Raw genomic sequence first — 27,807 nt, forward strand, 5'->3', positions numbered from 1 at the left:
CTCTCTTTAACTGGTAAAGTAGGCACTCATTTTAGGGTACCTCGCTAACGGGTAAAGCTTTTGCTGAGGCCGAAACTGGTTGGCTGACCTAGAATGTAAGGGGTGCTCTGTTCCACATAACCTCCCCGCCCGTCTGTGATCCCAATTATCCAACATTTCCGAGTCATAGGTGTGTTGGTTGTTTCTGTGCCATCTACACATGGGAAGGTTGGAGGGTCGCATGTTATTCAGCAAAAAAAAGCTATAAAAGTAATAAAAGAGGCATGTAACATTTTTCTTGTGCAGCAAGCCTCCGCTGTAGATTAAGCAGCTGTGCTTGAACTGTAAAGCAATCTCCCCTCCTTTATACAACAGCAGTGGACAAGGACAGATTACAGTGAAGAATAAGTTACTTACCTTCAATAACACCTTATCTCCCTTATCTGCCAGAGACTCTATATAGCTGCAGATTCCTAACCTTAGAATAAGCCACAGGTGCCACACTGGACCTGGAAACATTCGAGCAGTACCCCTTCGTGGCGGTAGGTGGCGTAGTTCGGCTCAGCATCGCCCGCATCAGCAGTGACGTGAGCAGCACCTATATAGGCACCACCCCAGCGGGCCGACATTAGTTTCTTTTCATGACTTTCCACGCAAGAATCACAGAGCCACACAGAATGCTGATGCACTGGTGTGTATTGCTATTGGCCTCAGAAGGGTAAATTAAAAAAAAAAATAATAATTAAAAAAAAATAGGGGTGACCCTATAATGAAATCGGTTCGCAGAGCAGGGAGGGTCGGTAAGGAATCTGTGGCTATTTATTTATTTAGAAAGTTTTATAGAGCGCGAACAAGATCCTTGCGGATATCAGAGCGCTTTACAGTAAGTAAAGTTCTACATACATCAATTAAATGCAAGCCAAACATGTATAAATAACATCTTATAAAAGTAAAGTAGTAAGGTACAACACAGAACTATCCCGTTGAGTCAGGTAAAGGGTAGATATAATATCTAGGATGCCTAGATGGTTTCTTGTCATAATAAGGATTAGTAGTGAAGGTACGTTTGGTCTCGAAATTTCTTTGGACCATGCTCTGGTGAATTACACAGACAGTTTAGAAAAACTTCCCTCTACGAGACATCTGTAAGGGCTTAGTTGAATGGAAATAAGGGTTTGGAGGGGGTAGCGCCCAGCTGATGCAACTCCACTAAGACATTTTCTTGACTGCCTCCGAGGGTAGCTGAAGGTCCAGGACCTCAGCCAACCTCCGCATTGGCCACAGCAAAAGAGGCTCCCTCCTCGACAGTCACAGCATGAGGCGATACCAAGCCAGTGAGGTGTTCAAACCACTTGAATCGGCCAGTTCCTCATACCAGCTGACCTATGGTTCCTCCGGGGGTGACGGTATCCATAAGGGTCCTCAAACCCCTCCCAATCGTCTTGCTCGCCAGATCTATCAAAGGTAAAAGGAACTAGCTACAACTCACTGGACATAGTAGCGGTTGGTATTCGGCGACACTCATACGGCCCTTTATTGGAATCAGGAATGACAATGGGGCCGGTGCTGCAGTGGGGCATTGGCGGTACCAGGAATGACGGCAGAGGAGCGGCAATGAGGAAGACACGTTTTCACGGGTTGAGCCGCTCTGGATCCAGCACTCGATCCAAGGGGCACCGACTGGTGCCAAGGGCAGACCCACTAGGGGAAATCCAGTAGGGCCCCTCCTGAACCTATGGGGCCGAAGGCGCTGCAACGGAGTAAATATGAGGTACATGGCCTCATAGAACTACTTCAGTTGTACAGGGGTCGCTCCAGCTCTGGGAAAGTCTGGTAGGCATGATGCAGACCCAGGCACATGCTCCACATCGGGGCGAGGCCTAGAGAGTCAATGTTTATGCGACTTGTCTGATTATTTGGACTAACACGGGGACATCGATGAATGGTGCGACTTTTTATGATAGTGGTACTTACCTAGCGACTTAAGACTGGGCCTACAGACACAGAGAGCAGCTCCGCAACTGATCCTGGGACCCCTCTGCACAACCAGGTACCTGAACGTTGCAGGACCATGCAACGTCAGGTGACGAGGAGCTTCAGGGAACATTCACTCAAAACCTTTGGGCTCATGGCATAGTAGACCTCGCAGGTCTTGGAGTCCTCGTCCCACTCCAAGAAGCAGCACAAACTATCCAAATGTGGGTTTGTCACGGTCAGCTGCCTATGACAGGCACTAGATGGCCAGAAATCTGTAAGTTCCTTAAGGGGCTTCCTAGCACACCAGGAGAAGTAATTTCTCAAAAATATTGTCAGCAAAAAGTTAAAAAAGTCTGTCAAAAATTGACTGAGGGTAGCTCTCTACAGATCTGCACTGATTTGTGCAGAAAGAAAATAACTGATGCCAGTTTTCTGGGGCGGAGACTATACTGGCACTGGGCACATCACTTTGCTGACAACGCGGAGTCAAATACCACCTACTGGCATGCTGAGGAACTGCTAGAACTTTTTTGGCTCCAGTCTGATGCCCGGGAAATATTCTAAGGTAAGGAATTTGCGATTAGGTGTCTCAATCAGATCAATTGTTAAGCATCATTTTCTCCTACATTGACTGCGATTTGGCATGAATATTGACAAAATATCTTGGAATGGTATACACAGACCACCACATGACCATTCTACACACAGCAGCAATTTGTCAGTTTAAAAAACAAGATAGGGTTCTAGCTGCCTATTATGACACTTGCATCTTTCAGTTTAATATGCCAATCCAGATTCTGACATGACATTTACCTTCTGCTGTGGGTGAACACCACAAGGAGTTCCAATACCATTTGAAAAGTTTTGCAACAGTAGTTCTACACACACTAAATGTGTAAGGAACATTCAGCCTGTGAATGAGGATTTGCCAAGACTGTGGCCATCTGTATTGTCCAATTAAATTAATAGGGCAACTTAGAAAACAACTTTCTGGACTTAATGAGGAGATATTTGTGAAGAGGTTAAAATGGTGCTTCTATTAGTGTGGTTAAAGTCCCGTTTTAATCACAACATTATCTAGTAGACTCCTTTGGCTTTGACCCTGTACAGTGCTCCAGTGCCTTTTGGCTAGGTCCGCACTATAAAAATAATACATGCATATACTCTCCTAGGTGGAAGGAGTCTCTTAGAATACCTAAAAGTCAGAGAAACTGGTAGTTTAAAATATCATTTTTTTTCACAAGTTTGCAATAATTGCTGCCAAATGCACCAGGGTAGACTTAGCTGCTGCTCTTCAAGGATAGGAAGCACTGCAGTATGCCCTTAGATGGAGTGTTAAATAATAACTCCCCTTTTTTTGCACTACACTTGAAAGTGCTTCCACTTATCCGTTTAACAGGTGCACGTCATGGGACAGTGAGCCTTCTTGTCATCTTTTTCAAGTAGGCTTAAATATCCAAAACCCACGGAGGAACCAATTAGTTCTTTTTGTTTTTATAATTGAGACGGCATAAGTGCAAAAGGTATGCCCAGATGTGAGCCCTATTCTCAAAGGGCCACTCGACTCAATCTGCACCTCAGTGAGGAGGTACATCAAGAGCCCAACTGTCCTGGGGTTGTTTGCATTTCTACCTGGAGGGGATTCGGCCTGGCAGTTCGGGTGGGACTGTTCCTACCGGAGCAAGACTGTCTGATTTACATATGCTGAGAATGTGTGGAGTGACAGAGTGGCCAATATTGGACTAAATTGTCACCGCCCAAAACATTACCAGTGGCTTAAATTAATTCAAGCTTTGCACTCATCATTTATATTGTGTTTCTAAGTGAGACGCCGTGAGATAGATATGCCTAGAAATGGGACAGATGCTTACTGTGCCAATCGGCCCCCAGCTGTACTTCTCTGAGGGGACCCAATAAGGTGAAAATAGTTATTGTGTTGTAGTCTAGAGAGGACCTAGCCTGGCAGTTAAGCCTGGACAGTTCCTATTGGAGGAAGGCAAACAGATGGTTTGTCCCTGGCTGGAGGGGGAAAATGAGCAGAAAATATGGACTGGAATGCACCCTCAAGTAACTAACCTCTGGCTAAGATTAATTCAAGCAATTTGCCTAGAAGATTATGTTTTTAAGAAGATCTTACTGCCCCTGGCCTCCAGCCCTTTTTATTCCCGACGAGGAAGGGCATCAACTGCAGCAGTATTAACAGAACACTTCCTGGCTATGTGGACAACCATGAAGTACGTGTCCTCATCACTGCTAATATATAAAAGGTCCTGTGATACTGCTTCATGTTTATGCTTCATGAATCCAACCTGGTTCTACACATTTTATTTTTTTAATATATTGTATTTCCTTTTACATATTTCATTATCAGCTTAATACCATGCATACATACTGCTTTGCATTGTTCTACATATTCCCAGTATGTCATATACCCCTGTGTATACATTTATTGTGGTTCATTTGGGCTGGTTCATACATTCAGACAACTTCCCCTCCCTGCTGTTGCCCAGGTTGTTATAATATAGCTAGTCTGTCGCTTCCCTTGGTTTGTATCACGTAACTCCATATTTTTCAGATGTTTCTCCTAGGTTCTGTATCATTCCAGTGTCTCGAATTCCTAATGGCCAGCCTCACCATGTTCTTGTTCTATTTCCCCCTCTTGGCCATGTCTCAAGGGGGCTCCCTTGTCGTGAAGGCACTGTAGGGGTGGTTGATACGGATCCCTGGTCATTACGTTTCATCTCTTCCACCAGAACCTCTCATGCCCGAGCTCCCTCAATTTTCCCAGGCCCTGCAACGCATTCCTGAGTAAGATTCTGCCCACGCACCCCACCCATTTCTCTAGCTCCAGCTTCCACCTATGGATACTGGGACCATTTGGCGCCTTCCACTTACCAGTAATGTCACGCTTTGCGAAAATGAAGGCCAGGCCCTGAAATTTGTCAGTGACCTTAGTCTTTGCTGTTTGAGGGAACAGGCCAAGCAGACAGTGCTCCGGTGTGCATGGGACTACTCGGTCAGTTATTCAGCGCATTTCATTCGTCACCTACAGCCAGTAATGTGTTAGGGACTGGCAATTCCACATCATGTGAATGAAGCTTCCCTCCCCCCCCCGCTACATCTCGGGCACTCTGCATCCTCTTTATGGAAGAATCGATTTATTAGTTCCGGGGTGATATATGCTCTGATGCAGTGTGTAGAAGCTAATGAGGCCAAAGCGAGTGTTTCGGGAAACCTGAAGTGTCCTCTGTAGTATATTCTCCCAATCCTTATCCTCCAGAGGCCTTCCTAAATCTTCTACCCACCGATTCCTCAGCGCGTCCAGTGGCCTAATAGAGTCACGACCTATTGCCCTGCCTTTATGGTGCTCCCACCATTCCTATGTATTCACAAGTGGCTTGTCGCGGTGGCTCAATCGTGTCTGTTCCCCAGTGTCGTCGTATTGCCCGTTCCCATTCATCCAGTCCCCTCCACTGTCCACCATGGGGAAGCGCCCTAAGTATTATCATCGCCAATTCCGGTGAGTATGGGCATCTTGTCCTAGGCCTCTGTAAGCACCTACTCCAACATTCCAAATCACCCTATGTTCGTTGGTGTGTATATGCTGTGTCTTCGCGGTTCCCAGGAGGGTGCGGAGCAATCTCTCTCTCTCGGGGACGAGCGTCAATCTCCCAGCCACCCATTGCATGAATGTCTGCAGTTGCCCTGCTAAGTAATATGCCTCCAACTCCGGTACTGCCAGTGCTCCCTCCGTCAATGGTCGATTTAACATTGTCAAGGCCACCCTCCGTCTTCCAGTCCCCTATATGAAAGCTAAAATGCATGAGCTCAGATCCCCAAACCATGTCCTGGGTATCCACACGGGTAGTGTGGTAAAAAAACATACAATAGTCTGGGGAGGGACACCATTTTTAATAAAGAAATCCTTCCCGCTACTGAAATAGGGAGCTTCCCCCAGAAAGCCATGTTGTCCTTTAATGACCATAATGCTCCTCCTATGTTCCCTTCTTGTACATCTAGGAGCGAGTGGAAGATCTTCACCCCCAGATATCTAAAACACCGGGGTCCCCACTGCAAGTCCCCCAACCCCTCTGGTCATTGTGCGCCTGCCACTATCAAGAATAATCGGGACTTCTGCCAATTAACCCGAAGCCTCGAGAGAGAGACCCAAACTCCATCATGTTTTTAGCCCCTCTCAGCTCTCCCACTGGATCTATCAGGAACAACAGGAGGTCGTCAGTGTAGCACGCGATGTGGTGCATTTGCCCTCCCAGCTCTAGGCCCCTGTAACCCCCACCAGTCCGTGCTATGAAAGCCAATGGCTCCACGGACAGGGAGAATAGCAAGGGGGAGAGGGGACACCCCTGGAGCATGCCCCTCTCCTAACCTGGGTGTACACATGGTAAACAAGTTATAATATAACAATTATCATGGTATGACAGCATGCATTTTTGAAAGAATGCTGGTGTTTTCAGTAGCTGTCTTTACAACAGCCTTCTGGACTGGTAAGAGCTGGTTAACCTTTATGATAAGTCTCAGCGCTAAATCATTTCCCTCCTCTTGCACTGCAAAGAAACTCATACTCTATAAAGTGCAGCAACTCTATAAAGTGCAGAAGCAGCACGTTACACGTTTCCTACGTCAAGGTAATTCTCACAAGCTAATAAACTCAAACCTTTTACAACTGAGAGACCACATGTGGTGAAGCTCTGGCACCCTGGTATTCTTCCAATCAATATAGATTACCAATGTGTGCAAAGTTTATGGGGGCTTTCAGATCATGTTTCTAAGAGTGTCTTGTCTAGGTACAGCACTGGAGGTAAAACAGTGTAATGTTAGGTCAATGTGTGCAATTTGTGGGCTGTTGTGCATCCACTTTTAGCACATATTCTTTTAGTGTATGAGAAGAACAAGATGCTTACCTTTGGTAACATTCTGCTGGTTGAAACTCTCTAACTGTAGTTTCATCATCTTAGATAATTCCCCAAGCATCGGACTGGATCTGGAAAATCTTGTGCAGTTCCTCTGTGCCGGTGGTGGCATAGTTCGGCTCCACGCTGGCGTTGTTCATGACGGAAGTGATGTTTCTGCACCCATATAGGTGCCACCATGGTGCAATGAAATCAGTTAATTTCTTTTTTTATCAACTTTTTGTCTACATTTTTTAGCTTTTGCTCCCAGTAAGCTAGAGACATGTCCGCTGCAAAGCCTTCAGGGTTCAAGCCTTGCGGGGATTTTCACATGCAGCTGTCTGTGTCCAAAGCTCTCTTGGTCTGGGTCAGGGGTCCTGACATGAAGCCAAGGCCTACGCCAAGTGCAAGTTGATGCACCCAAAGACGATTTGTGAGAGAGCAAAGAAGCATATGGCGTGCAGCAAAAAAAAAAAGACTCTGCACCGTTCCAGTCGAAGATCTAGGTGCCACTCCAGGAGCCGTCAAAGTTGGGTACGTTGAAGAAGCACAAGAAGACGACGACATCGGAGAGTTCTTTGGCTTCAACCTCTTGACCTAATGCTTTTACGTCCCGTTCCTGCACTCCACCTGCAGAGCTGGAGTAAAGGTTCGCTCCACGCTGCTCACAGTTTCCCGGCACTCCGGCTACATCCCATCCAGCAATATCTCCTGTGGTGAGCTCATCATAATGCCCAATGCTCAACGCTGGCGCCATCCAGGCCCTGCAATCCACTGAACATTCCACCTATTGACAGGCCTGATCTCCCTGAAGAGGGAGACAAGAGGAGGTGTATGCCGCCTAGAGGAAGACACTTAGAGGAAAACTAGTAAGAGGAGTGAGTGATGCCAGTGGCTAGGATACCTCACAAGACTCTGGCATGCTTTCCCTTCCAAGAAAGGCTTCGGAGGAAGACGCATCTTTTACCATTGTGATGCACAGGGTGGCAGAGGTCCTCTGTATCCAGCTGCCTACTTTTCAGTAAAGTCCAATGTCTTGACGGAGGTGCTTTCAAACTGGTGCTCCCCTTTAATGAAGCCCTGACTGATGTGTGCCTAGGGGCCTGGGTGAAACCCTGCATAGGGGCTACAGTGCATCGTCGACACAGTCCCGCCCCGGGACACCAAGTTTTCCTCACCTAGCAACCCTCTCCTGATAGCCTGGTGGTGCAGGACTCAACAACGAAGGACAACCCAAGTGCATGCCCTACCACTCAACTGGATGGGCAATCCATATTCTCTTCACCATCATTGCCTTGCGGTCGTTGAACAACGCATGCGCTTGGAGCACTATTTGCATGCATTGTGAGACTCTAATACTCAGCTCCTTACCATTCTACCTGAGGGGCGCCATGCCATCCTCAACCAAGCTTTGGTGGATGGCAGAGATGCAGCAAAGTTCGCCCTCTGGTGACTGCCTGGGTAGAGCCTTGGCTTCTACAGTGGTGTTGCGTCACTGCACCTGGTTACGGCCCACTAGAATCTCTGGGGAAGTCCAGTCATCACTGATCGACATACTCTTCAATGGCTCCTGCCTCTTTGGTGTCAAGGCCAATGCGGCGCTCTAGAACTATTGCGAGAGCAGGGTCACAGCTAGATCCCTTAGAATTCTTTATCGATCTGCAACAACAGTCCCTCCTGCCCTCCTATGGGCGTGGAGGAGGCAACTTTGGGTATCAGCACTAACAGCCATACCCTGTCAAGCAGCCTGCCCAGTTCTTTCGAGGATAAGGCCACACAGATCAAAAAGGACATGGGAGCCAGTCTCAGCGTGTTACCCACACCCGCTCCCCCGGCTGCTACAGCCTTCAAGCCCATTTAGCATGCTCTTCAATCAGAATAGCCATACCATTGGCAGCAGAATCAAGCACCACCTGCCCAGTATGGGCAGGTGGTGCTTGATTACATCTAACAAGTGGGTGCCTCAGATCGTGTAGAAGGGGTACTTGCAACCATCACCAGCAATATGACATTCCATCCAAACTAAGTTCGATATCTCCTTTGGGGAAATCTTTCTCAAAACCTATGCACATACAAATCTTCCATTACCCACTGAGGAGGCTGTTTTCAGAACCTATGTACTAATCTTTTAGCAGCAGGAAAGAATAATTGAGAGAATACTGCTGACGCCGGAGGTAAAGCACGACTGAAAGCTTTATAAAAAAAAGAACATTTAAAAAAGGGGAGCAATACATGCCGAAGGTGCTCCTTTGTTTCAAAATCCACTAATTTCTTTCCCCGATCATTTACTTGTAATCTCTTCAAATAAATGTCCCAAAAATGTGATTATCATACTTGATGGATAGGAACAGCGACCCTACCTTCTGAATTTTGGGCTAATTCTACTGTTGTAAAAATATTTCACGTTTTTTTTTTTAATGCTGAATGCTTCTCTCTGTACAAAAATATATGCACTTTAGGTTGCGGAAGGTGTGTGTCAATTCAGATGACGTTTACATGTATGAGAGACTCCAACACACCCTACAAAGTCCTGAACCAGCAAACTGTACAACTTATAATCAGAGGACTAAACACAAATTTAACAGCTAAGTTCGAATAGATCACCACAGTCTTAGCTGAACTTCTTCGAAAACCCCAGCTGAGCTTTATATAGTTACACAAAACATGTACCCAAAAAACAAGATTGCAAGCCCCGCCATTAAACTGAGGAGTTAACTTTGCCTAGTGACGCCAATTTATCCGAACTTATACTACATGCAGCACTGCGTCATGTACATGGCTCCATCTTGAAAGAGACCACATGCATACATTGAATGTCCAGCAACCACGATGGCAGATTATAGGTGGCAGAGAAGGACACACTAGAGGGGAGGATATGATATTGGACTGGGGCACAATTACCGCAACCTGTGCTACACAATCCCTTCTGATGGTGGAATAACAACAGGTAACTCCGTTCTGTTGTTGATCTGCATTTTTTTAGCAACGCTGCAGTGAGTAAACAATGATGCTAACAGACAAGTTTGCTGTAGTGCACAAGGTAACAAGCGCACATAACCGCTAGGCAGCACATTTACCTAGCTTGAACACTTAAAAGACTTTGTCTAGAAGGGTGTACAATACAAATGCACGATTATCCATCTAACAGTAACACACACACAGCAATTCTCAACGATTTTGCCCTCAGTAAAGTTTTTCAGGTGGCTAAGTAGATGAGAGCAGCTACTAAGCAAACTCTGCGTGTACACGGTTCTCGTGTAAGGTGCAACTCTTCCTGTACCGTGTTTTGCAGTGCAATTAAATGAGCAAGACTTGTTTAATGAGGATTTCAGTCTAGAAAAGTCAGTGAAGATAGCATGAGGGCCTGAAAATGCAGCAAACTATTTGAAGGAAATGTCCATGACAAGCAAAACAATAAAGGGCAATATCATCAAGTATACTTGGTGGCAAGATAAGAATAAAGAACCAGACAGTAAAGTTTGAAAGGAAGGAGGTGGTTAAAAGCAAAGATGTAGGGTATTCGATGTAAGAGAGCAAGTTCCATGTATGCAGTGCCAAGGTGTGTACTGAATGGCGCAAATTTTAGATGCAACTGGAAAGGATACTGTGCCCTAGTATATAAGCTGGAATTGGGAAGGAAATTAGTGTAAATACTCTATCCCTAGGAGGTGCTCCCAAACAAATAATCTCAGTCGCTGGATGTGAATAAATCAAATCCCTGTATTATCACAAGAGCAGCAGTCGGAAAGTGCTTTAACGGAATTATAAAACAGCACCTTCAACAAGTATTGGTGCATGTAAGATATGAAAAGAAACCCTCACATATATGCTGTAGGCAGTACATGCCGTCTTCCATGTCAGGAGTGGGGATGAAACTTTTGTCCTCAAGAACAAATGGATAGGAAATAGACTGAAGAGCTGACAAGCTGGATGGGAGTTTGTGGCAAGTGTAGGAAAAGAGAACAGTAAAGGTAAAGGATGGTGATCTAGTGAGCATGAAGAAAGCAGGATGGTTTCACAATAGATTTTGGAAATCCAAGTAGGTGCTGATTGTAAGGAAATGCATGATATGTTTGAGCTGGACAATGCAAGGTGTTGCTGATACTCCAGTGTAATAAAGGATGTGGTATGTGAGAATGTAGGTAAGCATGCACTGGAGGGTGGGATTGAGAAGCAAAATGATTATGGGAAAGAATATTTTTGCCATCAGAGCCAGTCGTCGACTCGTTTCTCAAATAGTAAGTCAACATGTCATATAAGCTATTTGTTTTGTACAAAGTTAGTATCCTATCATTGATTTTGAATGTTCATGTTTAGTATGGAAGGGAGAGTGATGTGCTGGCTTTACATGTGTTAAGAATGTTCAAAAGTTCCATGCTAATGCTTCAGTAGAAACTTGGTTGCAGGGAATGTTTCTGTACAAGGGTTCAATATTTGGCAGTAGGGGCATATTTAAGACTGCTTGTACTTTTCTGTCACTAAAAATACACGTTCCATCAGTGTTCACCTAAATTGCACTTTACAGGACTTCAAAGAAATCAGAAGCCTAATATTGTACAGCTCAGCTGCGAATGCGTCACATGGACTCAAAGAGCAGCCAGAGTGTCAGAACCAACAGCCAAGATCTTAATACACCACAACGACTGAGCAAAAGACTCTTGGGACCTGAAGCCCATGAAAGAATGCACCACCTTCACTAAGCACATGTGACACTTCGAGGTCCACAGCCATGAATGCCCACATGGACTCACAGCCGCTGAACTCTCAGGACTCTTTTGCCCAGCCTTAATGCATAAACAGTCTAAGCTTACACGTGGAAAAAACAAGAGACTGAGAATCTAGATGCCAAGGGCTCCTCCCAATCCCTGAATTTTATCCTGCTAAAACCCCAACATAACTTACCAACTCTGCAGCTCTGCAAAGGTTTGCTTCATCTTCTTAATGGAGGCATCCATTTCCTCCTTGACACCGATTCTATAGCGAGCCAGGGACACCGAGCACCTCTGCAGGTCCTTCACTGACTTTTCAATGTTGGCTCCTGGCAAAGTACAGAAACAAAATTCATGTAAAATAAACCTGGGACTTATTAAGTTGGGGTTTCTACAAAGGCTCTTCTTGAAGCATACCTTCTGGGGGAAGGTACTGCCAAGATCGAGGAAACACTATATCTTTTTAACAAAGCTGTAAATAAGGAGCTCATTTTGTTAACACTGCAAGTTAACATCAAGAAAAAACATCATAAGAGAATAAAGAAACCTTCAGGTCACCTATCGGTAGACTAAAACAAGAGGATGAGGTGAGGATTCTGCTCTCTGTGCACCAGCCCCAGCCCTCCTCTCTGAACATAAATCAGCCCTTTGGGTAACAGACTATGGGAACAGAACAACACATACAGAAGGCCCAATTGTGTGATCATTCAGTTCTGCCTGCACAAACCTATGGCTGTACAAATGCATGGGTTAAAGTTAGCCCACATGTCTGGATGTAAGATATTACACATGTATACATGCCAGGTAGTATACATCAATGTGTGTACAAATGAAGAGGGACCCCACTCTCTAATGATCCATTTGAAAACCGAAATCCATGTCGATGCTTCTGTGTTACTGTATGGTTTATATGCGTCTATTCCAGCTAAAACCTCACATTCTTTTAATTAAAATGTTTTGAGTAGTGAGATGCAACCACAAAAAATTAAATATTTAACTGCATGGGTATGAGAAATATAAACAAACAATTCAGTGTGACCTCAGTTGTTAAATTATCCCACTGCAAAGGAGGATGTAAATGATTCTTATAAGTAAGGGCCTGATTTAGATCTTGGCAGATGGGTTACTCTGGTACAACCGTGATGGATATCATGTCCGCTGAAATATAAATCCCATAGGATATAATGAGATTTATATTTTGGCGGACGGGATATCTGTCACCATTGTGACGAGTAACCCATCCGCCAAGTTGTACATAATGCCCCAAGACATTTATTCATATCACAGCTGATTTGAAGAAGTCTGTAGTTCCTTCTGTTCCAGCCAAGGCTTAATTACATTTCTGATAACAAGAGTTAAATATTTTCCTTCTGGTGGTCCCAATCTTATTACTCAAATCAGATGAATGCGTGTAAGGAACTGAATATGTACACAGATATGGGGTAACTGAGTCAAAGTTATAAGGTATGACAGATGTACGTTTGTAACAATAAGTGGATGTGCAGTTCTAAGGTAATGGAGAGGCTAATTATACATTCAAGATGACAATTAATTAGGATATTTTCATTCCTGTTTCTTTCTAGCATTTCATTTGCCAAGGAATAGACCAACCCGTCCTACTATTTAAATGACACTCGCAAGATTTCTTGGAAAACTGTAACAGCAGGATCAGTGTGTCTCCGGATAATTACCAACACAGGTAATTAGAGCAGCAACTTGGTATGTCTCTTGAAGGCGGCATGAGAATCGGACAATCAATCTATTGAAGGGTATAGGTGCAGACGTGGACTGTGGAAAGTCTATACCACTAAACAGAAACCCCAATCCAAAGCTGCTGACACCAGTCTGGGCGCTGTGCCACTCAGCTTCTGATAGCAGCAAACACCAATTGAGATCCAGACTCCATACACTGGACGTGCACCGCCAATGAGCACTACGGTGATGCAATGAGGCATATGGTGTATGGGTTTGACTAGGAAGATGACAAGCATTTGAAGCTTTCCATGTCTTAATTATGCATGCGTTATCTGCCCTCCCCTGCTAGTAAGCAAGTGGCGTTTTAAACACCTACAGCATATCCCCTTTTTAAGGGTGTTTTACTTGTGGTGCTTTTACTCAGCCACCAACTAACCTTAGCACCCTACTCTGGAAATAAAGACTGTCTACCAGTCAGCACTGGTGACCTCAATGAGTTGGAGCCAAGAAGATCTAAACAGGTTTTTGTGGTTACCGAAGCCAATAGATGAAAATGAGAGGACAAAATCTCCATACTAAGCTGCTCTAGTTACACACCCTGAACAGTGGATATGACAATTTACGTTTCTGCGTTTGTTCCAACCTAAATAAAACAGTTTGATGACAGATCAATGAAATAAAATAACTTACTTGCCTGTAACTGTAGGTCTCTAATATTGAAATGTTTCATAGATTCACATGCTTGAATCATTCCCAGTCGTCGAGATGGGAGTCCCGCCATATATTATAATTACAATGCAAAGTTAAACATATGCTAGAAAGGCCCTAGAGTCCTTAATTTTGCAACATAACATAGTAATTGTTTTTTTTTTTTTTTAAAGAGAGACCAAACATAGGTTTGAACCAATCCAAATGCACCAACCTCTAGAACTTTCCAGTGATTAACCCCAGTACCTCTTATTTTCAAACCATGGGTTTGAAAATAAGAGGTACACCCAGAAAAGAAAGAGGGAAAAGAAGGTGACCTTCCCGGGGAGGAGGGTAGGTCGCATGTGAATCTATAAACGATTCCAATACTGTAGAACTACGGTTACAGGTAAGTAACTTATTTTCTTACTCCAGTATTGGAACTTTCATAGAGTCACATGCTTGAATCCGATTAGATAGCAGTTATCAAGCACATCTTTTTTAAATGTCGAGAATGTACAAGATACCTAAACACCTTTACTCAGAAAGTATATATTAAGTATGTACATGTACATCAAGACTACAAGGCAAAGAACAAGCTGTGCATAGCTAGTAAAGGATGGTGGGAAGAAAGGGAAAGATCAGCGTTACTGGAAAAGATGTTGCAGTACCGCTTGACCCACTGCTATCGCTGTGATCCGCAGATTCCAAGCAATAATGCCTGGTAAAGGATTGTGTATCCTTCCAGGTAACTGCACAGCAGATATCCTGGAGCGGCACATCAGCAAACAGCGAGGTTGAGGCTGATACCGTTCTGGTGAAGTGGGCGTGCACTGACGTCTGTAGTGGTTTATCCGCTTCTTGAGGACAATAGCGAATGGCACTGGAGAGCCATTTGGAAATACCTTGCTTAGAAAGAGGATAACCCTTCCATGAAAAATATGTTCTGAGGAGAGGCTCATTTAAATGAAAGTCTGAGGGGATTTTAGGAATTAGGGATGGAAAGAACAACCATTCTATCATCACAAAATTGTTCCAAAATGGTGAGGGCTTTAATATTGCTCACTCGTCTGACAGAGCAATTTTCCAGGAAATGAACTTCAGATCAGCTCTGTGAGTGGGTTCAAACGAGTGTTTCATAAGCTGAGAGAGAACATTATTGAGCGGCTAGAGCGGTGGAGGACGTCTTACTGGTGGAAAACCCTGAAGAAACCTTTGAGGAATTGATTAACAATTCTAACGGACCACAAGGGAGGCAAAGCAGATGAGATAGCTGCTAGGTGGACCTTGATGGATGAGTGAGCCAATCCTGATCTTGCCAAGTGTAGGAGATAATGGAGAACCTCTTGAGGTGAGGAAGAGAGCGGATATTTGTTAGCTTGTTGGCTCCAAAGGCTAAAACGCTTCCACTTAAGGCAATAGGTCTTGTAAGTACTCTCCGCTATGGCTCTGGATAGTATCTCCCTGCAGTCCAAAAATAAATTCAGATGTGCAAACTCATTGTGCTCAGGAGCATGGCCGATAAATAAAGGGATGTGTGATCCGGATTCAAGACTTGGTCTTGGGAGATCGTTAAGTGAGATGTATCGGTTTCAACTGAATGTGAGGTTTCTCCAAGAGAAGAAGGAGCTCTGTAAACCAGTGCTGGCGTGGACACGGGGCTATGAGAATCATCATGCAACATTCGGTCTTCATCTTCTGGAGGACTCTTGGGAGGAGAGGAATGGGAGGAAAGGCGTAGGCAAAGATGCCGGACCATGCCATCAAAAACGCATTACCCCAGGATCCCTGATGGGGACACCAACTTGCAAAGAAATGGCATTTCTTGTTCTGGGGGGGCGTTGCAAAGAGGTTGGGACATGGCTTGCCCCACTTGAGAAAGATGCGATTGAGAGCTTTTGATCCAGTTCCCATTCGTGACAGGGTTGACTCTAGTCTGCTTAATGTGTCTGCTATCATGTTTTGGATTCCGGGTACATGCTCCCATCGTAGGGACACTCCGTTGCGAATAGCCCACTCCCAGATGCACTGCACCTCTTCAGAGAGGAGGTGTGATATTGTGCAGCCTTGCTTGTTGATGTAGTGCATCGTGGTTGAATTGTCTATCCGGATAAGTACTGCTGAGTTCCATATTCTTGGAAGGAAATCCTGTAAGGCAAGATGGACTGCCCTGAGCTCCAACACATTGATATGCAAACGGAGATGAGGCTTTTGCCACCTGCTGCTAACTTGCGAGTCCTGAAGGTATGCTCCCCAACCTTCGAGGGAGGCGTCTCTAGTTATGACCAACAGAGAAGGTATGCTCAGGTAGAAGAGACCAACAGACAGAATTTTTTCGATGCGGCCACCATGATAAGGTATTGACAATGGCTGGAGTGACGCGAGATGATCGTCGAAGGATTCTGCTGCCTGTAGCCAGTACTTGTCGAGTTCCTCCGTGAGCGGACACATCCTTAGACGGCAGAATGGAACCAGGGGGATATAGGATGACATCAGCCCCAATAGGGATATGCAAAGGCAAACTGAAAGAGACCCTTTTTATGTATCAGCTCTGCTAAGGACGTTGGTTTTAATGGTCGCTCAAGAGACAAATATGCTTCGTTAAGTGTGTTGAGTGTTGCCCCTAGCAATGTAATCGTTTTTGAAGGATGCAAGACTGACTTTTCTGGATTCAGGGTAAGGCCTAGCTCATTGAACAGTGTTGTGCAGGCCGCAGTAGATGCCTGTGCTGTGCAAGTGGTCAGTGCCATGACCAACCAATCGCCCAAATACGGGAATACTTGATATCTTTGTTTTCTTAGAAAAGCTGCTACTGGAGCCAAGCACTTTGGAAATATCCGGGGGCCAGATTTTAGGCCAAAAGGAAGAACTCTAAACTGGTAATGGCTCCTGGCTATTGTAAACCATAGGAACTTCCTGTGGGATGGGTATTTGGAAATATGCATCTTGATGTTCGAGGCCTGACATGTAATCTCCTTGATTTAAGAGCAAAAGAATTTCCTGTAAAGTCACCATGTGAAAGGACTGTTTCTTGAGAAAGGTGTTGAGATTCCTCAAGTCTAAAATTGGTTGACATTGTTTGAACTTTATGAAGACCAAAAAGAAATGGGAGTAGAATCCTCTTCATGATGGAGGAACTTCTGTTCTCTTGGTCCTTTTTGGAGCAATAGTCATGACCTCTAATTTGAGAAATAGAGGACTGAAGTGAAGTGAGTGGTGGGATTTGAAGAGATTCTAGAGTATAGCCAAACTGAATAAGGTTCAGCATCCATTGGTCTGTAGTTATATGCTGCCAGCGATGGATGCAAGCAGATATTTTGCCCCTCATTTTGATTGATGACAAAGGATGAATAGCTGGAGCCTGAAGGTGGTCATTGACGACGGCCGTGTCCTTGCCTTGATGCCCTGCTCTACCTCTTGGTACAGGTCAAATGTAAGCTGCTGGTGGTGGTTGGTGTTGGGAGTGCTGTGGAAAAAATTCTTGTGAAGAAGATGTGTAAGCGGGGTATCAATATTGCTGGTAACATCCCCTGTAGAACGGCAGACCCTTTCCTCAGGCTCCCCGAAAGGGCACTTTCCCGTACTTAAGAGTCCACAGCGCCATAGCTATGTCTATATCTGTTTTGATAGCTTGTAAGTCCTCATCCACATGTTTGCTGAAAAGAGCTTACCCATCGAAAGGGAGGTCTAGTATCTGGTTTTGTACCTCAGGCCTGAACGAAGTAGCCTTCAGCCAAACCTGGCGGAATTCACAGCAGCACCTGCAAGTTGTGACTGTGCTGTGGACATTGCCACTATGGCATTTAATCACCTCGGATGAAATGCGTTTTCCTTTCTGCAGAATCTTCTTAGCTTCTGCTTTACTGTCCCCCTGAAGTTGATCCAGATACAGTGCGATATGTGTCCACATTTGGCAGTCATACAGACCAAGAACAGCAAGTTAATTTGCTGTCCTCACTGTAAGCACTACCATAGATGAAAATCTTTTTCCTATGTTGTCAAGGCGCCTACCATTTTTTTCTGGAGGCGCCGTGATAGGTGCAGATGGGTTTTTTAATCTGTTCTGCATAACCTGCGAAATAACAGAATCAGTCTCCGAGTGACCAGTCAATCAAGCAGGAGCATCTTCTGGAGCTTTGTACTTTTCATCCAAGTGGGGAAAAATCACCGTTATTGTGGATGGAGTTGGCATGACTTTTAAGGACCTCTTCCCAGATATAGCTTACAAAGAGCATAGCTCATGGCTCTTCCAAAAACGTTCTTTAAAATCATAAACAAACTAGTCTGTCTGGATAGTGGGCATAGGTAAGTCAACCCTCTTTGCTGCTCTTTCAAGCAAGTTGTGTAAACCTCCAACGTCTTTAGGTGGGAAATCCAGAGGAGTTGGAGAAGGCGGCGGTGGCATGGGTACGAGATAATCATCCCATTCATGGCGAGGGTCACGGAGCTCACCCTTTTCCCTGTCATCATAAGAAGTTGCAGGGTCGTGAACAGCAGGTTGTGATGAATGGCAGACTGAAGTAGGCAACAATAGTGGTGCAGAGTAGATGGAGGTAAAGGTAGAGATTTTGCTGGTGGAGAGACAGGCATTTGAGGAAAACGCTTCCTATAATCAGAAAGCAAAAACTATAAATCTATAACAAGTGAAGGCGGCAAGCAGACCATTTACTTCCAATTTTGCTGATGATATTGTTCCTGAGGGGTGTAATAACCTTGGCCCTTATATTCTTCCTCATAATAACCATCCTCTTGGCACTTGACGTGTAATTCTGATTCGCTGAGCGCATACCCAAAAGGACCTTCCTCCTCAGAATCTTCCTCCTCTAACAGCTGAGAGGAAAGCATTAGTGACACCTTGCTAGGACAAGTGTGCTGATGGGTCAAATGCCTTTTTTGTATTTTTTCAGTTGTCGACGGGATCGACGACTGCGTCGTTATCAGAGAAGTAACCAACAAAGGCGAAACCCCGGGGTCCGTCGACGGATGAGATGTCGAATTTGTCGTGGTAGTCGAAGTCGACGATGTTGGCGTAAGTGCCATCGTCAATGGAGAAATGGGGACGTTGGGCATCAAGTGGTTAGGCAGATGGGTAGCTGACCAGGATGTTGTCGAGGAAACAGCCAGGTTCTGAAACTGGGATGGTGCAATGAGCTAAAAAACGGTGTTGGATCTAGCCCTGATCTCTTGACTGGGTGAGAGTATTCTGCTTAATTCAGAGACTCTGTCCCTCACCACCCCTTGTTGTAAATGAGGAAGCAGCCAAAGGCAGTGTTATTTTCCATATAGGTACCCCAACATAGACTCAAGTAGTTACCTAACCTTTCACCTATATTCTCCCCTACCATTACACTACAAAATGGTTCTTAGTACTGACCTATTACCTAGTTACCGTAATGTCCAAAGATGACATGGGGTTTTCTCCAAAAAGCTTAAGCCTCAGTCATTATGCATGAGGATTCTTGGAATCACAGGTGGACAGCAGGCCTACCATCTCCTCATTAATAACTATGTATGAGTGTCATTTATTCGCTCATCCTAGTCCGAAATGAAACAGCAAGGTATATCCCCAGGGGGTACCACTTTGGGTATATATACACCATATCTTGCTGAGGTAGTCAGAGGAGAAAAGGACTTCCATGCAGACACACTGACGCGAGATGTTGAGACTCCTGTACGCAGACACTCCAGCTCGCAGTGGTCGGACATCCCTTGCGGGGTGGGGTGTCCATCTCGAGACCAAGACAGGGTCCCCAAGTCTCTCACTTGAGGTAATAGGATTGATTTTATCTTAGATGGATTCTTGGCTTTTTCACTTACATACATGCTAGGTACATTTAGGTACATCTAGTTAGGGTTGCATCGTAGGAGTACGCATTTTACTCATGTATTTTATATACTTGCCTGTATTCATTGTTTTAGCACTATGGTAGAAATCTACCATCCTTTTACTCTTTTAGTGCTTATAATCATTTATATTTGTTACTGTCTAGTGGTTGTTTCAGCACACTTATTTTACACTAGAATGACGCTCACTCAATAAATGCTTATTGAAAAACGTCCCCACCGTTTATTCTGTGTATCTCTCTGAAACAAAGTGCGCACGAGTGACTGAGCGAAAAGAAGTACACTGTTTCCACGACCCTGAGGGACCAGGGTTGTCATGTTCGATAGTTGCCAAGAACTATTCTCTCCTTGGTAAGAGGGGTTTCTAGTGGCACTGTGAGCAAGCTGGTACACAGGCTAACATACCCAGTTGGGGTGTCTAGAATCAGCCTGACACCAATCCTATAGTGTATGTTGTCTAAACACGCAGATCTTATATATATTTATAGGAACTACACAACATGGTGCCACCAACGTCGGTTTTGGTACTTACTTAACAGTAAAATCTGAGTAGTTTAGTTGTGCTGTTCTCAGAGACCCCTACTCACATTCCCCCAGAGATGTCTGGAGTGGGAAGGGAACTATCCCCCACACAGCTGAGTAGGCATGTCCTATGTATTGGCTGTAGGTTTATCAAGCTTGAAGGCCAAACAGTTCCTATCGTGCATAAAACCTTAATCCCAGTTTCCTTGAAATTTTTCCCTCTTCAAAACAATGGCTGACGAAAACGCCGCTGGGCGAGCACGACCTGCTGTAGTCCGGGAAGAAGGAGAGGAAAGTGAAATCAACATTTCAGAAAATGTCAGAAATGCCCTTACTCAAAAGCTGACAGACTATGGAGTCACAGCTAGGGCTGGAACAGTAACCTTCATGATTGAGGCTCACAAGTCTTATAGAACAGAGGTATTCTATTCATGGGTTAAGTTCCCACAAGCAGAAGCACAATCAAATACATTTCATTCTTACACTGAAGAAGAAACACCAAATGAATACTGTCCGTATGAGGACATTGAAATTCCGCTTACCAACCAGGAGCACATAAACTGGTTTAAAGGTGCCCTCCCCCACACAAAAGACAAAGTAATACTAGGTCCACTCTGAAGAGATGGAGCCACTTGGTCTGTCCTTGCGGCTTAAACTCAGCATCCTGACATTAACTCAACGCCAGGAGCAGACCTATGTCCACTTCATAAAGAAATAATAAAACTACAGAAACCTGAAACAGTTCATGATGAGAACACTCAAACTTTACCCAACAAGAGCTACACAAACAAGTCAAATTCAGAGTTCCACAACTAAAATGACCCCACAAACGCTATACGCAGTTATGGCTAAAATGCCCACTAAACGTAAGCAAATGCCATTCTGGATAGCTCGGAAAATAACACAGCTAGAGGCAGCATTTCCACACACAAGCCCTCAAGAAAAACACAGAATGCTAACAATCCAGTTGCCAATGGGGATATCTTCCCAGATAGCAAACTGTACCAACATTAGCAAATATAAAAGGGGAGGCAGCATCAGTAGCAATACGCCAATGCCTGAGGGATTTCACTCCTTTACAACAGGAACGTGAATTACCTAAAATTATCACAGGCACCTATGTTGAATTAGGTAGAGATAGTTTGGGAGCTAGAGGAACAAAACCTCAACTCATGGGTGGTCCTGAAAAGGATAACACCAAGCAAGCACCTCATTCTTCCAAGAAAAAATGGGATAATAACAATAAAAACAAAAAGATTAGAGAAAATGGATCTCTATCTAGGAGTGGGTCTCCTCAACAGGAGTCCTCCGAAAGACGATACAACCTTAGGAATAGAGAGAACATTAAAAAACCTGAGCAGTATTAGGATACTGATACACGTTCCTCTCGTTCCTTTGAGGGTTCACCAAGAAACTCAGAGAGAAGGACGGCCAAAACACAGACAAGAGGGGCGTACGCAGTCCAGAGACAAGCAACGCGCTTCAGACTACACTTCTAAAAAAGAAGACAAGCCAAAATCTAAAGCTCAATTTAAAAAGAAGTAAGTAGCTGGTCTTAAAGTTAGACATGTCCAGAATTCTGAGGACTCAACTACTGAACGGGGAATGGGCTCGGACTATGCTAGACAGCGCAGCAGAAGTAACAATAGCTTGCCAGAAACTGATGTAATTTCTGGTGCCAGCGGATTGAATGAGCATTTAACAGTGGAAACACTCGATACGAGGGTAAGTGTCCAGCATAGGTTACATGAAATAACACTCCAAATGGAGGGGGAAAAACCCAGAAAAGTTAAAGGTCTCTTTTGGGAGAGCTTGACTTACGGCTATGACATACTTTTAGCTGAAAAGATTGGCCGCCTGAAATTGTTATGGATTGTCCAAAGAGAGAAACAGTAATTTTACCAGCTTTCCGACCATGTACCAATTTACTTAAAACACACATCTCCGAACTACTCCGAACTATGGTCTACGGCTGTCCCTGCTGTCTGAGATTAGGGAGGCGGCAGAAAGGGAGACACTCTTTCTAAAGCATTGCCCGCTGATATGGGGAGTGGGACAGACCAGGGTGTACTTCAGTACGTCTCTTCAGGACTCCGACTGGGTGATTATATATCACCGAGATTTGCTCTGCCACTGGCCGGATTCTCATGAATAACTTGGAGATACGTAATGAGTTTGTGTCGTACTACACCACTCTTTATACATCTTGGGTCGATGGCAATGGTTCGGAATGTGAGGAATATCTATCAGAAATTGCTTTAGTCTGGCTGGAGAAATTCATGCAAGAGTTCCTTGTGGAACCTTTTCCCGCAGAGGAGATAGTTAGCGAGATAGACGCTATGAACGGCTCTATAGAACCTGGATTAGACAGCTTTACAGGAGATTTTTATAAGACCTACAAAGACTTGTTGGCGCCATGCTTGCTAGAGGTCTATAATGAAGCCCTTGAGCATAAGGAGCTGCCCCCAACGCTGCACGAGGCGGTAATAATTCTTTTGCCCAAATCAGACCAGCCCAGCAGCTCATTTCAGGGCATGTCATGTTTATTTGTCAATCAACAGGTGTATCTGGGTTTTAGTAGGAGTGCCAGCAAGCTGGTTAGACACTTCCAAGAACGTCACTTACATAGAGGTCTGCAGTTTAAGATGGGCCCTCTCCTTATTTCTCTTTACGCTGATGACATTATCCTTTATGTGCGCTCTTCCCAGGAGAATCTTCAGCCCCTAATTAGGGAAATAATACGATTTGGCGGTTTCTCTGGCTGGGTATCAATTGGGGCAAATCAGAAATATTCCCCATTACTCCTTGCACCAAGAAATGGAATTGTGAATTTCCTCTCAAGTGGTGTTCAGATTAGGCAAAATACTTAGGTATCCACACAGAGACAGAGCAGATTATACAACTGAATTATGGCCCCACAGTGCAAAAACTTGAAACGCAAATGGAAAGATAGCTGCGTCTCCCCCTTTCACTCGCTAATCTAGTTGCATAGATAAAAACGATTGTGCTGCCGAGATTTTTATACCTGTTTAACAACATCCTGATCCCGCTCTAAAATAGTTTTTATAGCCCTATACGATCTCATCTGATCAGACTAACATGGGGCGGGATGAGACCTAGTGTTAACTGGAACGCCATGACCATGCCATACGACAGAGGAGGATTCGGAAGACCTAATCTTCAGCTGTACTACCTGGTTGCGCAGTGTAGTTTTTATGGACCACTTTAGTCTCAACTAAGTCCGCTGTGCAATTCAGGCGGAGATGGCGGAGTTCCCCCTGGGGCCCCCACCATTTAGCCCGCTAACCATGGTAATTACGACAACAGGGGGCGAACACCTAATTTCAAAAATGTATCATGAGTGTATGGCATTAGTTCCCAGTAGAGACAGCAGGATCCGGGAGGCTTGGACACACGATCTAGGACATATTATAGCATTTTAAATTTTTGTGGAGAGTTTATATGTCTCATGAAAGAATACACAGCATTGATCCAGATAGGTTGCACTCCTGCCACAAATGCGGAGCTCCACATGCTGATTTTTGTGCACCTTGCATGGCATTGCGTTAAGATTGGGGCCTATTGGCATTTGGTAGGCAAAGAATTAACTAAAATGATAGGAGGTGGAGGTATTGCCCACACCTGAGGCACTCCTGGGCTATGTGATGGGTTTTCCCGGGAGCGTACGTAAATTCACCGCCATAGCTTTCTTGCTTGCAAAGAAAGAGATAGCTCTAAAATGAGTATGTAGGACCTCTCCCACAATCAAAACTTGGCTCCAGAGTTTAACAAATTGCAATTTGAACAGTGAACTTTATGCAGCTACCCAGCCTGTAGCGTCCCGCCCAAGGGATATTTGGGGACCCTTCAAGGATTATGTACAGGAGCTGGGCGCTCCTCTCGCTTCACAACAACTAGACAGAATTGTTCCCAGAGGTGTGAGATAAATACGCAGATGTGTAGTAAAAATATGATGTACAAGTTGTCAAATTCATACTACTGCCTTGGAGAGTGTCAGGGTTTGGTATGGATGTAAGATTGGCCAGGGTAATTTTTTAAAGGTCTATTAATTAACAGTGTCTTCGAGATTATCTAGGGGATCAATTTGGTTATTGGTGCAGTAAATGGCAAATCTTTTCCATTTAGCAGCATAGCAAGCTCTAGTAGTAGGTCTCCTGGCTTCTTTAATGATATTCATACAGTCTGGTGGTAGGTTAAGATAACCAAACTCTAAGACTTCAGGAGCCAGATGGCCAGATTCAGCTGACTTGGGTCTGGATGCCTGATGTCCCCATCTCATCCATGCGTTAGCAGGGATGGTGTCAGACGTAGCTTTTGGTGTGGAACTAGGGATAGTTCTAGCAGGGTTGTATACCACGGTTGGCGTGCCCATGTGGGAGCTACTAAAATTAGTTTGAGCGACTGTTGTCGTAGCTTGTGCACTGTTAGTGGTATTAGTGGTATTGGCAGAAAAGCGTATGCAAATCTGCCTGACCAGTTCATCCATATCGTATTGCCCTTGGACAGCGGGTGTGGAAACCTGGCGGCGAAGGTTGGGCATTTTGCGTTTTTGTGTGTGGCGAACAGATCTATGTCTGGATGACCCCACTTGTGAAAGAATGGTTGAAGAACTTGCGGATGTAGTTCCCATTCGTGAATTTGTTGTGTCTGTCGACTTAACAGATCTGCTATCGGATTGGGAACTCCTGAAAGGTGTTTAGCTAACAGATATATGTTTTGTGGAATGGCCCATCTCCAAATGCTATGTGCAAGCTGGGACAGCTGTAGAGAGCGTGTCCCCCCTGTTTTTGTATACAGTACATAGCTGTCATGTTGTCTGTCTGGATTAAGACAGCTTTGTTTTGTACTTGTACTTGGAATGTTTTGAGCGCTAAGAATATTGCTAGCAGCTCTAGGTGATTGATATGGAACAATCTTTGTTGAATGGTCCATTGCCCTTGAGTTGTATGATGTAGGAGATGGGCTCCCCATCCTGTGAGAGATGCGTCTGCTGTAAGCACTATCTGTGGAACAGGTTCGAGGAACGGCCACCCTTTTGTCATGTTTTTGGTGTTCCATCACTGCAGAGAGCGATGTGTGCGGCTGTCTACCAACACCAGGTCTGTTAGTTGTCCTTGAGCCTGATTCCACTGTTGTGCTAGACATTCCTGTAACAAACGTTTTTGCAGTCTTGCATATGGTACAATGAAGATGCAAGATGCCATCATGCCTATTAGTCTCATGAACACTTTGTGACTAAGGCTTGAATGCTCTGTATCCTTGCTGGACTGGGATACGCTAGAGATGTAGACGTGTTTATTGTAGCCCCTAAATATTGATGTACATGAGAGGGCTGGAGGTGCGACTTGGTGTAGTTGATTGTGAACCCTAAGTCGTGCAATGTTTGGATTGTCTGATGTGTGTGTTGGACACACGGATTGAATGACTTGGCTTTTATGAGCCAATCGTCTAGATATGGGAAGACATGTATCTGTTGTCTTCTGAGATGTGCTGCTACTACTGCTAGGCACTTTGTGAACACTCTTGGTGCAGTGGTTACCCCGAATGGAAGGACTTTGAATTGATAAAGCTGTCCGAAGCAGTACAAACCTCAGATACTTCCAGTGAGAAGGATGTATGGGAATGTGGAAGAAGGCGTCCTTTAGATCTAGTGTTGTAAGGAATTCACCTTGTTGCAGCAATGGGAGCACTTGTTGTAAAGTGATCATATGAAAATGATCTGAGTGTATATATTGATTGAGAGGCCTGAGGTCGAGAATTGGTCTTAGTGTCCCGTCCTTTTTGGGCATTAGAAAATACAGCGAGTAAACCCCTGTTCCTTGATGTTGTAAAGGAACTGTTTCTATTGCGTCCTTTTGAAGAAGTGATAGGACTTCTTATTTGAGCAGTACAAGATGTTCTGCAGACATTGGACGCTGCCTGGGTGGTATATGTGGGGGGGTAGCTGTAAGTTCGAGGCAGTAGTCATACTGGATAATTTGTCTTACCCACCTGTCTGTTGTGATGGAATTCCAGACAGGTAGGAACTGTGTTAGTCTGCCCCCCACATGAGTGGAGTGCTGTTGGGGGAGCAGAGGGAAGTAACTTTTTGGTTGTGGAAGAGGTTTGATTATTGTTGTTACCTCAACCTCTTCCTTTATTGTTGTTGCCTCTATAGCCTCCTCTAAAATATCCTTCACTGGAGGATGTCTGCGTATTGGATTTGAAGGAAGCTGTATTGTCTGCTCCAATCTGTTTGGAGCCTCCTCTATAGAAGGAGCGACGGAAGGAGCCCCTAGCTTGTGTGGATTGCAAAGCTCCCATAGATTTGGCTGTATCTGTATCTTTTTTCATTTTCTAAAGTGCTGTGTCTACCTCGGGGCCAAACAATTGATGTTGGTTGAATGGCTGATTTAAGATGGTAGTTTGCACTTCCTGCTTAAATCCTGAAATGGGTAGCCACGCATGACGTCTAAGTAGGACACTAGTGTCTACAGCTCTAGATGCAGTGTCTGCTACATCAAGTGCGCACTTGTTTGAGGCATTTGAAATTAACTTGCCTTCTTGTATAAAGTTGTTTGCCTGCGCCTTATATTGGTCAGGTAGATGTTGTAGTAATGTTTCTAACTGATCATAGTGAGCCCTATCATATCTTGCAAGGAGGGCTTGTGTGTTAGCTATACGCCATGTATTTGTGGCTTGTGCAGCTATCCTTTTGCATGAAGCATCTATCACCTTAGATTCTTTATCAGGGGTGGTGCTTCACCTGATGTCTGTGAGTTTGCTCTTTTTCTAGCATTTGACACGACTAGGGAATCTAAGGGTAGCTGTTCTTTAATGTAGGCAGGATCCCCAGGAGCAGGCCTGTACTTTTACTCAATTCTAGGGTTTAGGATCCTAGCACGTACAGGATCTTTAAATACCTCTGGAGCATGTTTGATGACCCCTTTAATCATAGGAAGAATTTGAACAGACCTTTGTGATTGTTCAAACTTATCTAATACAAAATCTTCCTCTGCCTTGTCTGAATGCATAGTGACTCCATGATAAATGGCAGCCCTATTCAGTAAGTGCCCAAAACCAATATTGTCCTCTGGTGGAGAAGGTTTTGATGGATATGAATGTGGATCAGAAGTATCTGGCACATCTTGTGGGTTTGGGTACTCCCAATCTGGATCATCAACAGGCTAGGGAAAAGGCTCATCTGGGTCTGCCCCTCCCCCTATGCTATAATCATCATCATTTGGAGGTGTATGTGGTGAAGAATGAGGAGGAGAGTTTTGAGGAGAATTTTGAGGTGAATTGTTAATAGGAACAGGAGATGAAGGAGAAGGAAATATAGGAGAAGAAGGGTGCATAGGAGATGTGGCAGAGTCCTTCCTCTTGACAGGCACTGCAGGTGTAGGTGCTGTGTCCGATTTCCTCTTCCTGTGTGGTGTAGTGGATACATGACCTGTTTTTGGGTCAATGTAGATCTTCTTTTG

The 27,807-nt window shown here is 44.6% G+C and overlaps 1 protein-coding gene across 2 annotated transcripts in view; it reads right to left on the reverse strand.

Moving 5' to 3' along the window:
- SPATS2 (spermatogenesis associated serine rich 2) overlaps positions 1-27,807 on the reverse strand; it is a 335,634-nt gene that overhangs the window by 108,567 nt on the left and 199,260 nt on the right. For both annotated transcript variants that reach the window (XM_078686466.1, XM_078686461.1), the window contains one exon: positions 11,769-11,904. In XM_078686466.1, coding sequence (XP_078542592.1) covers positions 11,769-11,904 — 136 coding nt within the window. The remainder of the gene's footprint in view (positions 1-11,768; positions 11,905-27,807) is intronic.

The sequence above is a fragment of the Lissotriton helveticus genome, chromosome 1_1 (genome assembly GCF_964261635.1).
Source record: "Lissotriton helveticus chromosome 1_1, aLisHel1.1, whole genome shotgun sequence".
NCBI classification, from domain to species: Eukaryota; Metazoa; Chordata; class Amphibia; order Caudata; family Salamandridae; genus Lissotriton; species Lissotriton helveticus.